We start from the raw sequence: 12500 nt of genomic DNA, 5'->3' as shown, positions 1-12500 counted from the left end.
CCTATACAGTCTGTCTCTATGGTCCCCAGTCTGTCTATCTACTGTCCTATAAAGTCTGTCTCTATGGTCCCCAGTCTGTCTATCTACTGTCCTATAAAGTCTGTCTCTATGGTCCCCAGTCTGTCTATCTACTGTCCTATACAGTCTGTCTCTATGGTCCCCAGTCTGTCTATCTACTGTCCTATAAAGTCTGTCTCTATGGTCCCCAGTCTGTCTATCTACTGTCCTATACAGTCTGTCTCTATGGTCCCCAGTCTGTCTATCTACTGTCCTATAAAGTCTGTCTCTATGCTCCCCAGTCTGTCTATCTACTGTCCTATAAAGTCTGTCTCTATGGTCCCCAGTCTGTCTATCTACTGTCCTATACAGTCTGTCTCTATGGTCCCCAGTCTGTCTATCTACTGTCCTATAAAGTCTGTCTCTATGGTCCCCAGTCTGTCTATCTACTGTCCTATAAAGTCTGTCTCTATGGTCCCCAGTCTGTCTATCTACTGTCCTATAAAGTCTGTCTCTATGCTCCCCAGTCTGTCTATCTACTGTCCTATAAAGTCTGTCTCTATGCTCCCCAGTCTGTCTATCTACTGTCCTATAAAGTCTGTCTCTATGCTCCCCAGTCTGTCTATCTACTGTCCTATAAAGTATGTCTCTATGCTCCCCAGTCTGTCTATCTACTGTCCTATAAAGTCTGTCTCTATGGTCCCCAGTCTGTCTATCTACTGTCCTATAAAGTCTGTCTCTATGCTCCCCAGTCTGTCTATCTACTGTCCTATAAAGTCTGTCTCTATGCTCCCCAGTCTGTCTATCTACTGTCCTATAAAGTCCGTCTCTATGCTCCCCAGTCTTCCAGTCCAAGCCCGACTCGAGTTACCAAAGAAGAGTCCGACTCCAGTCCCCGTTATATCATACTGGTTCTGATACCTGCTGGAGCCCACAATCACTGGCATGCAGCCTCTCCTCTCTCTCCACAGAGCGTTTTTCATAGTCCACTTCCCTGGCTGATTCAAACTTCCCTCAGCTCCATCAATAGCTAACGGATGGAGCTTTCCATGGTGCTGAACCTGTGCTCGCTCATTTTACTTTTGCTCATGTGTGTGTAAGATGTGAACTGTCTCTCTAACATGCCAGGCTGGATCATGAGGAAAGATTTACCTTTGAGATTTCAGTGACGAGCTCTCCCTCCTGAGGCTTCATGACCTGTGCAGCACAGAACACAAACACACACATACATACATATATATATATATATATATAGATATAGATATAGATATAGATATAGATATAGATATAGATAGATAGATAGATAGATAGATATAGATATATATATATATATAGATGTATAGATATATTTATGTATAGATATATTGATGTATATGTTATAATTATTTTCTGCAGTCAGAAAGCTATACACTGTGGAGAGAGTTTGCTCAACTCCACCATGCAGAGAAAAGCACCTTCTTCTGTGTATTCACTACCCTCCGAAAGCTGGAGCGGATAGTATATCAGATAGGCATACATTTATCAACCTACCTATTTGATAGTATATCAAATAGGTACAAAGCAGAAGTCAACCTCCATTCTCCCCGAAATGTATGAACCTTACCGAGCCATTAACCTCTTCCTAACCCCTCACCAAACGCTCACACTCGTGTGTGTGTGTTGTCGGTTTGCACAGTACCTGCTCACATGTTGCCCCTGCCAGCAGCCCCTCTGTCAGGGAAGTGGCACGCGCTCAACTCTGCAGGAGGAACGGCCGCCGAAGCCAAGATCCCTCCTTATAGGTCTGCTGCCAGAAGGAGAGGGACAGATCACCAAAAAGGAAAAAATAAATAAGAAAACAAAATAAAAAATATGTAATATAAAATTATAGCAATAATCATAATAATAATAATAATCATAAATAAGCAATAGCCTCGTATCTAAACCTACAAATAAAGCAAATGACCAGTATAAAGATAGCACTCCTTATGCCTTCTCACACCACTTTATTGCAATGTTTTAGAAATAACATTTTCACAGTGTAGCCTGTACAAGTCCATGCTGTGTACATTACATACGAAATAAATTCATGCTTACTTCCAAAAGTGATACCCTCAGTGGCGTCCAAATATCCCAGAATCCCCCAAAAATCCATAAGAATAAACTGCTGAAGCCAAAGATGTAAAAACCGCAAGAAACTCACAGTTAAATGTTGAATATTTCCACTCCAGACATTTGAAACGATGCAGTGATGCGTATTATAAATAATGATCCGAAATGTACAGTTTTCCCTTTCTGCAAAAACTTGATTTGATTAATTAGCGGTTTGACGAGCCTCGTGCTCGGCTCAGAGGTCTGGTGCGTCGGGCGGAGAGTCACACACAGCATGTCCTGACGCTCCTGACGCTCCAGGGTGCTACTATGTGCTGCTGACATACTAATAATACACACGTATCTTATTGAAACCTGCACGTTGTACTTTGCTTTGATCACATTCATGACTTGCTGCCTTTTTTCATTTTTCATCAATACATAAATATAAATATATTCTGGCAGGTTCATGAAACAGTTTGACAACTTCACATTTTGTGCGTAACGGTATTTACTATAATTATACTAATTCAAGATTCAAGATTTTTATTGTCACTCCGTAGTACAAGTATCACGTGTGAAATTCTTGTGCTGTGGACTCCGTTTACAACATAGTGCAAAATAACAGGGCATATGAGTGCAAAAACAACAAGAGACACAACAAGCAATAAGGCAGTAGAGTGATAAGACAAGTCAGAGACAGTGACATATTCACTGCACATAGGTGCAAATGGCATGTACATACTTTAAACATACTTAAACATAATTGACATTCTGTTTGCACAGGTGCAAATAGCATATACCTAATTAAGCATACAATTAAACATTAGACATACATAATGGTAGCAGCTACAGTACAGTACCGTACAGCTACTACACTATTTGTGTATGTTAAGGAGGGTTAGGGCACTAATTATAGTGCAGTGCCCGTTCCCCCATGCACCACCTCGTGGGTGCAGTGTGGGGCAGTGTCGATCACATGACCCACCCCACACACACACACACACATCTCCATGTAGGGCAGTGTGGATCACATGACCCACACCCCCACACACACATCTCTCCCTGTAGGGCCGTGTGGATCACATGACCCACACCCCCACACACATGCATCTCTCCCTGTAGGGCCGTGTGGATCACATGACCCACACCCCCCCACACACACACATCTCTCCCTGTAGGGCCGTGTGGATCACATGACCCACACCCCCCCACACACACACACACACACATCTCTCCCTGTAGGGCCGTGTGGATCACATGACCCACACACCCCCCCACACACACACATCTCTCCCTGTAGGGCCGTGTGGATCACATGACCCACACCCCCCCACACACACACACACATCTCTCCCTGTAGGGCCGTGTGGATCACATGACCCACACCCCCCCACACACACACACATCTCTCCCTGTAGGGCCGTGTGGATCACATGACCCACACACCCCCCACACACACACACATCTCTCCCTGTAGGGCCGTGTGGATCACATGACCCACACCCCCCCACACACACACATCTCTCCCTGTAGGGCCGTGTGGATCACATGACCCACACCCCCCCACACACACACACATCTCTCCCTGTAGGGCCGTGTGGATCACATGACCCACACCCCCCCACACACACACACATCTCTCCCTGTAGGGCAGTGTGGATCACATGACCCACATCCCCCCACACACACACACATCTCTCCCTGTAGGGCCGTGTGGATCACATGACCCACACACCCCCACACACACACACATCTCTCCCTGTAGGGCCGTGTGGAGCACCCCCTGGTGTTGACGGAGGCGCCCTGCAACCCGCTGCACTGTCGTCAGATGATGTCCGAGTTGCTGTTCGAGTGTTACGGCGTGCCGCACGTGTCGTACGGCGTGGACGGCCTGTACAGCTTCTACCACAACAACGCTCAGAGCCGCCTCCCGCCACCGGGGGCGCACACGGGCATCGTGCTCTCCTCAGGGTACCACTGCTCCCACATCCTGCCTGTCATCAACGGCAGGTGAGGCCGGCGTCCGCGCATGCCGCACGCACACGCGCACGCACACACACACACACACACACACACACACACACACACACTGTGAAGGAGAAGCACTGGTTGGTTTATAGATTCTCATTTTCTTGAATGCTGTGTGTGTGTGTGTGTGTGTGTGTGTGTGTGTGTGTGTCTGTGTCCGCAGGTTGGATGCGGTGAACTGTAAGCGTGTGAATGTGGGCGGGAGCCAGGCGGCGTCCTACCTGCAGCGCCTCCTTCAGCTCAAATACCCCGGTCACCTGGCCGCCATCACACTGAGCCGCATGGAGGAGCTGCTGCACACACACAGCTACACTGCTGCCGATTACCATGAAGGTAACACACACGCACGCACGCACGCACGCACGCACGCACGCACACACACACACACACACACACACACACACACACACACAGACACACACACACACACACACACACACACACACTGCTGCCGATTACCATGAAGGTAACACACACACACGCACGCACACACACACACACTGCTGCCGATTACCATGAAGGTAACACACACACACACACGCACGTGCACACACACACACACACACACACACACACACACACAGCTACACTGCTGCCGATTACCATGAAGGTAACACACACACACACACACACACACACAGCTACACTGCTGCCGATTACCATGAAGGTAACACACACACACACACACACACACACACACACACACACAGCTACACTGCTGCCGATTACCATGAAGGTAACACACACACACACACACACACACACACACACACACACACACACACACACACATACTTACATTCATGTACTAATTTAAAGCTGCATTAGGCCGGAGATGACTATCTGAATTTCTGAATGTTTGAAAAACGTACCCCGAAATTGTGAAAAGCACCCCAGAAACATGACGTCAATAAACTGTACACTCCGCGGACCCAAATTTATTTGATCTAAGTCCGATTATCCCCCTTTTTTTTTTTTACCAGTATGGATGTGAAATAGGTCTGAAATTGCATTCATAATGGTCTAAAAAAAAAAAGGTCTTCAAAATCTTAAATGTAACTTGAAACCCTGAATATGCTTCCATGTCCCACAGAGCTGGAGAAGTGGCGCAGCCCGGACTTTTATGAGCGGGAGGTTCACCGCATGCAGCTTCCCTTCTCCTCCAAGGTGCTGGGAGGCTGCGTGAGCGTGGAGGAGCGGCAGGAGAGACGCGCCCAGCAGCTCCGCCGCCTGCAGGAGATCAACGCCAGGCGGCGCGACGAGAAGCTGCAGCACGACCAGGACCGACTGGACAAACTGCTGGCTGTGCAGGTAAGACAGGAAGGGCTTATAGCCCCGTTCAAGACAACTCGGACCGCCGGGAAAAATGGGTTCCGACCTGTAAAAAGTGAATTGAACGGTCGTTTTCAGGCCGGAATTACAGCTCGGAAATTCGGGTATCATCCTAGAGCTCCGGTTTCTCCGAGGTGACGTCACACAGCCACATCAAAATGGCAACTTGCATCGTTAATGACAATCACAGAATTATTATAAAGACGTTTGTTGACGTTTTAACACACATAATTTGAGGTCTTAATTATGTAATGTTAACGTTTCATATGTGTTTGTGTCATCTGTGTTTCGCTCCGTGTGAAATTCAACATTCAGCATGTTCGGTTAGCATTGTTCGCTAGTAGGTAGCTACCATGCTAACGCGGGTTGCTATAGCAACAGTTTGGGTTTTCCCCCCCGAGCGGGAGGTGCAGCGTGAACGCAAATCTGTCCGGGCCGGAGGTTCCGTGTTGAAACTGACGGCGGTCTGAGTTGTCTTGAATGCGGTATTATCCTGCTGTTTGTCTGTTAGAATGCTCATTTAGTTGGGTGTGGCTGTAGCTCAGGAGGTAGAGCGGGTCGTCCACTAATCGCTTTGGATAAAAGAGGTCGGTGGTTCGATTCCCGCCTCCTCCAGTCTGCGTGTCGAAGTGTCCTTGGGCAAGACACTGAACCCCAAATTGCTCCCGTTGGTGTGGCAGCACCCTGCGTGGCTAACCGGCCCCATCGGTGTATGAATGGGTGAATGTACCTGCTGACTGTAAAGCGCTTTGGATAAAAGCGCTATATAAATGCAGGCCATTTACCATTAGTTGTTACTACTATACAGTACACGAAGCATACAACTTTTCATAAGACTGCATGAAATATCACGACATAAAATCCATAGCATTGCTCATAAATGGCAACCCTGTCTTTATGCACTGTTTTTTGTACGTGTGTTTGCATGTCTGTCTTTGTTTTATTTGATTTAATTTGATTTAACCAGGTGGTGCCATTTAAAAGGAACATCTCTCGTTCAAGAAAGTCCTAGAGGAAGAAAGTCACTTTGGCCCCCTTGTTCAGATCACAACCCATTTTCCAACTCGACCTTCATTTTGATGTCAACTACACACCTGTAAAGTTTAACTACACACCTGTAAAGTTTAACTACACACCTGTAAAGTTTCATATCTTGTACGGTTTTGATCGCGGTCGTGTTTTGCAAAACTGTGTGTTTTTGACGCTATCTCGCTGACAGAATGTGTCCACAGACATATAAACATACACAGACTCATGAGGTGAAAACTATACCAGCCGACGCTGTTAAAAATGTTTCAATCGTTCAAAATAAATAGCATATCTGTGTTTTCAATGATAACTATAAAAACGTCCAAAACGACGAGTGTAACTATATTCCTGCTTCAAAGCGATTTGTTTTTGGATGCAGACACGGTGATAAAAAAAATTTCAACCAATCAAAATAGTTTATGGTTATCGTTCTAAATTCGATGTGAACGAGGCCTTCAGGGATCAGATTTGAAAACTGAATGGGGTTTTGTGTGAGCAGGAGCTGCTGGAGGACGGCCTGCTGGATCAGTTCCATAAGAACCTGGTGGAGCTGAACATGGACTCAGCGGAGGAGCTTCAGTCCTACATCAACAAGCTGCACCTGGCTGTGGAGCAGGGCCGCCACAAACTGCTGCACAGCGACGGGCCGGAGGGGAGGACGGAGGTGGGTCTTACTATTTTATTTATTTTATTTTACCTTTATTTTACCAGGCGAGACAATTAAGAACAAAATTCTTATTTACAATGTCGGCCTGCCTCATAAGGGGAAAAGGGAGGAGGGCTAAAAGATCAAAACATGTTAAAAACAAAGCACATAAAACTACAATTACCGTAAATCGACAATTAAATGAGATGCAACAAAACAACAATTGTTAGGATGACGTCATCATTCCTACTTTGACGTCGTCATTCCGACTATGATGTCATCGATCACTGATGATGTCATGGTTCATAAGTGTCTTTCATGCCTTTCGCTAGTGATGTCATAGCACAGGTGATGTCACGTCTCTGATGATGTCACAAACGGTATGATGTCATAGCACAGGTGGTGTCATGCTCGGATCTATAAAGGCCTGTTCCGGCAGGCTCTGGCCAGTGATTCATAATCTAAACTAGGGTCATACCAATCTCAAGCAACGCCTGCAACCTGCAATTCCTGCAACCAGCACCTTCTGCAATCTCTCTGCGACCGTTCCCAAACCCCGAACAGTGCAGCCCCTGCCATCAAGCTATCCAGTTCCACAACTCCCCTACTCCTGGAGAGTGTCTTGGCCCTCAACGACCCGCGAGTAGATCCACATGTCTGACACCGATCCTGACAGTATGAATCCTTCGCCAAGGCCTGCAGGAGCAGACCCTTATAGACTCGAATATGACATCACCTGTGTTATGACATCACATGTGTTGTGACATCACCAGCGATGTCATGATTCACCGCTTATGAATCATGACATCATCAGTGATCGATGACATCATAGTAGGAATGACGTCAACGTAGGAATGATGACGTCATCCTAACAGTACCCTCCCCTCAACGGGCGTCACCCGGCGCCCGATCAGCCGCAAGGAAATCCCGAATGAGCGCAGCGTCAAGGATGAACCGGCGGGGAACCCAACTGCGTTCCTCGGGGCCGTACCCCTCCCAATCCACCAGGTATTCAAACCCACGACCCCTGCGTCGCCTGTCCAACAGCCGCCGGACCGTGTAGGCAGGGTGGTCGTCGATTAACCGAGGCGGCGGGGGGGCCGCCGCGGGAGGGCACAAGGGACTAGAGTGCACCGGCTTGACCTGGGATACGTGGAAGGTATGGTTGATGCGACGGAGAGAAGCAGGTAGAACCAAGCGGACAGCCGCAGGGTTCACAACCCGCTCAATAACAAAAGGCCCGATAAAACGGGGCGCAAGCTTCCTTGACTCAACCTTCAAGGGAACGTTCCGAGACGAGAGCCACACTCTCTGACCCGGCGCATAGGCTGGGGCCGGTGTGCGGCGGCGGTTAGCCTGGACTTGCGTCTTGGTAGAGGAACGTAATAGTGATGCGCGGGCCCTCTTCCACGTGCGACGGCAACGGCGCAAATGTGTCTGCATGGAAGGCACTGCAACCTCCTCCTCCTGGGAGGGGAACAAGGGGGGCTGAAAACCGAAGCAGCATTCAAAGGGAGACATGCCGGAAGAGGCGTTGGGGTGCGTGTTGTGGGCGTACTCAACCCATGGCAACTGGGCACTCCAGTGGGAGGGGTCAGCAGCTGTGGTGCAACGCAGCATGGTCTCCAACTCCTGGTTGACCCTCTCGGCTTGGCCATTAGTCTGCGGGTGATAACCCGACGAGAGGCTGACAGTCGTGCCAAGAGCCGAACAGAAGGCCTTCCAAACCTGGGAAATGAACTGCGGCCCGCGATCGGACACAATGTCAGACGGAATGCCATGTGCCCGGTACACGTGTAAAACCAAGAGGTCCGCCGTCTCCTTGGAGGACGGGAGCTTAGGAAGTGGAATAAAGTGAGCCCACTTAGAGAATCGGTCAATGACGGTCAAGATGACGGTGTTCCCATCGGATGGGGGGAGTCCGGTTATAAAGTCCATGGCCATATGAGACCAAGGGCGACGAGGTATAGGAAGGGGGCGGAGAAGGCCTGACGAGGGTTTAGTCGAAGTCTTGTTTATGGCACAGACCGGGCAAGCGGCGACGAACTCCCTAGTATCCCCCTCCATGGCGGGCCACCAGAAGCGCCTGCGGACGAAGGCAAGGGTCCGTCTAACCCCAGGGTGACAAGTAAGCCGCGTCGAGTGGCCCCACAGAAGAACCTCAGAACGGGCGGAGTCAGGAACGAATAGACGTCCCGGCGGGACCCCCTTTTGGTCAGGCTGTCCCTGTTGGGCTAGACGGACACGCGATTCAATCTCCCACGTTACCGCGGCCACAAAACAGGCCGCAGGCAACACGGGTTCGGGCTCAGCCCGTATGTCAGCAGAGAACTGGCGGGACAGAGCGTCTGGCTTGACGTTCTTAGAACCCGGTCGGTAAGTTAAGGTGAAGTTGAACCTCCCGAAAAACAGGGTCCACCTGGCCTGCCGGGAGTTCAATCTCTTGGCGGCCTGGATGTAGGCCAGGTTCTTGTGGTCCGTCCACACGACGAACGGGAGCTTGGAACCCTCCAGCCAATGGCGCCACTCCTCAAGAGCTGACTTAACTGCCAGCAGCTCACGATCGCCGACGTTATAATTGGCTTCAGCGGGTGAGAGTTTACACGAGAAAAAGGCGCAAGGATGGACCTTATGATCCCCAGGAGAGCGTTGAGAGAGAACAGCCCCAATTCCAGTCTCTGAAGCATCAACCTCAACGATGAACTGCAGTTCTGGGTCAGGTTGGGAGAGCACGGGAGCTGTAGAGAAACGGCGTTTGAGCTCGCTAAAAGCAGTCTTGGCCAGGGGGGTCCACCGAAACGGAGTAGAGGTAGAGGTGAGGGCGGTAAGAGGGGAAGCCACACTGCCGTAGTTGCGGACAAATCGTTGATAAAAATTGGCAAACCCAAGGAACCGTTGAAGCTGTTTCAAGGTAGAGGGTTCAGGCCAATCCGCCACAGCCGCGACCTTGGCGGGATCCATGCGCAACTCGCCCTCGGCAATCACATATCCGAGGAAGGACACAGTGGAAGCATGAAATTCACACTTCTCAGCCTTGACGAAGAGGCTGTTCTCCAACAGCCGTTGGAGCACTAGGCGGACATGTTGTTGATGGTCGTCAAAATCCTGAGAGAAGATGAGGATGTCATCCAAGTAGACAAAAACGAAGAGGCCGATCATATCCCTCAGAATGTCATTTATGAGAGTCTGGAAGACGGCGGGGGCGTTAGTAAGCCCGAAAGGCATAACCAGGTACTCAAAATGGCCAAGGGAAGTGTTGAAGGCCGTCTTCCACTCGTCCCCCTCCCTAATGCGGACCAGGTGGTAGGCATTCCTTAGATCAAGTTTGGAGAATATCTTGGAGCCATGAAGGGGTGGGAAGGCAGAGCTAATGAGTGGCAGGGGGTATGTGTTCTTCACCGTGATGTCGTTCAACCCTCGGAAATCAATACATGGTCTGAGGGTCCCATCCTTCTTCCCCACAAAGAAAAGTAGGTCCATGTTTGGATCGTGCCCCGGGGGATGGCCGGTCCCAGAGGATCCACCGGACCCGGTGGAAGTTCTATCCACGTATCGGTCCATCTATGGCTTCGATATCCTGTATTAGGGAGGAGCACCTCCACTGTCCTGCACCCCCTTTGGGGTCTGACCACCTGCATCTAACCACCTGCTGAAGAGCACCTCACTCTCTTACACCCCCTTTGGGGCCTAACCACCTGCGTCTAACCACCTGCGGAAGAGCACCTCCACCAGAACCTACGGATTTTTTGTCTCCCAGATGCCATCCTTGATGGCCTCATTGGACGCCAGGTGACGTCCGTTGAGGGGAGGGTACTGTTAGGATGACGTCATCATTCCTACTTTGACGTCGTCATTCCGACTATGATGTCATCGATCACTGATGATGTCATGGTTCATAAGTGTCTTTCATGCCTTTCGCTAGTGATGTCATAGCACAGGTGATGTCACGTCTCTGATGATGTCACAAACGGTATGATGTCATAGCACAGGTGGTGTCATGCTCGGATCTATAAAGGCCTGTTCCGGCAGGCTCTGGCCAGTGATTCATAATCTAAACTAGGGTCATACCAATCTCAAGCAACGCCTGCAACCTGCAATTCCTGCAACCAGCACCTTCTGCAATCTCTCTGCGACCGTTCCCAAACCCCGAACAGTGCAGCCCCTGCCATCAAGCTATCCAGTTCCACAACTCCCCTACTCCTGGAGAGTGTCTTGGCCCTCAACGACCCGCGAGTAGATCCACATGTCTGACACCGATCCTGACACAATAAGCATTAAACACAGCAGTAAGAAGCACATAACACAACAGCAAGCATCAACAAGGACAGCAACATTAACACAGAGAGGCATAAAAACAGAAAGTGAGCAGACATGAGCGCAAGGGGGCATAAAAACAAGTAAAGGTGGACAGAGGGGGTGTGTAATGGAAGTGATACAAGTGCTACCCTACAGAGAAGGGAAGCATGTACAAGAATCAGTGAGGGTGTCTGAAATAGTGAGTCTGAAGGCAGAGACGGAGATGAGTTTGTCCAGTTTGAGGGTTTTTTGCAGAGCATTCCAGTCAGAGGGGGCAGCAAACTGGAATGATGCACGGCCAAGGGAAGTGGTGGATTTGGGAATTTACTCAACCAAATGATGGCAAAATAGCACGAGGAAATACTTAGTTCTTCTAATGTTTCAGCTGATGGGGCCACATTTCAGGTCATATAATGAGTTGTATAATACTGTATTTAATCAGTGTGAACATGTACCGTAATTTAAGATAAATCTTCACACTTTAGATTAAACTCCCGTAATCTTTGATAATCACCTGAGTTTTAATGGCAAAACAAGATGGGAGAATTGACTTCTGTGTTCTGAAACCATTCATTTGCATGAATTATTGCGATACAGTGATATAATCATTTTATGATTGCAATACAGAACATTTTATAATAAAACACGTTGATGGTTAAGTAGTCATCATTTCTATGTATTTATATCATATACTTAAAGCTATGTTTGCCAATGCTTCAGTTGCAACTAGCAAGCCAAGTGAGTGTATTCTCCATAGAAGGTAGGTATGAAGGCAGATATCAGATTCAGTAGCCTGTACTACGAAGCTAGTTTAATGCCTTATCCGAGTAAGTTTGAGTTTAAACCTGGTTTAGCCGTACTACAAAGCAAGTTAACTTTCAATCACCATGGCAACTGACGCTGCAAAGCTAACCTGGTCGCGACCAGGTTAGCTTCAGAGGATAAGATCAAAATCCATGAGAGACCCATATAATATCGGCTCTCTGGAGTCACTCACCATTCATAAGATCGCCATATGAAAAATAGATTGCAGCTAACTGAGAATAGAACAAGCAAAACATTCGTGGCTCTGTAGGCTACATAATTAAATTACTAAGCC

The 12500-nt window shown here is 48.6% G+C and overlaps 1 protein-coding gene across 1 annotated transcript in view; it reads left to right on the top strand.

The window, feature by feature from the left end:
• The window catches only part of actr5 (actin related protein 5), a gene marked incomplete at its 5' end in the record, with an annotated part of 17637 nt that overhangs the window by 1134 nt on the left and 4003 nt on the right, over nucleotides 1-12500 (top strand). The window contains 4 exons of the mRNA XM_083657243.1: nucleotides 3836-4080; nucleotides 4262-4431; nucleotides 5192-5409; nucleotides 6959-7123. Coding sequence (XP_083513369.1) covers nucleotides 3836-4080; nucleotides 4262-4431; nucleotides 5192-5409; nucleotides 6959-7123 — 798 coding nt within the window. The remainder of the gene's footprint in view (nucleotides 1-3835; nucleotides 4081-4261; nucleotides 4432-5191; nucleotides 5410-6958; nucleotides 7124-12500) is intronic.

This window comes from Poromitra crassiceps (assembly GCF_964638095.1).
Source record: "Poromitra crassiceps genome assembly, chromosome: 20".
NCBI classification, from domain to species: Eukaryota; Metazoa; Chordata; class Actinopteri; order Beryciformes; family Melamphaidae; genus Poromitra; species Poromitra crassiceps.
This window is presented reverse-complemented; position numbering and strand designations above follow the sequence as displayed.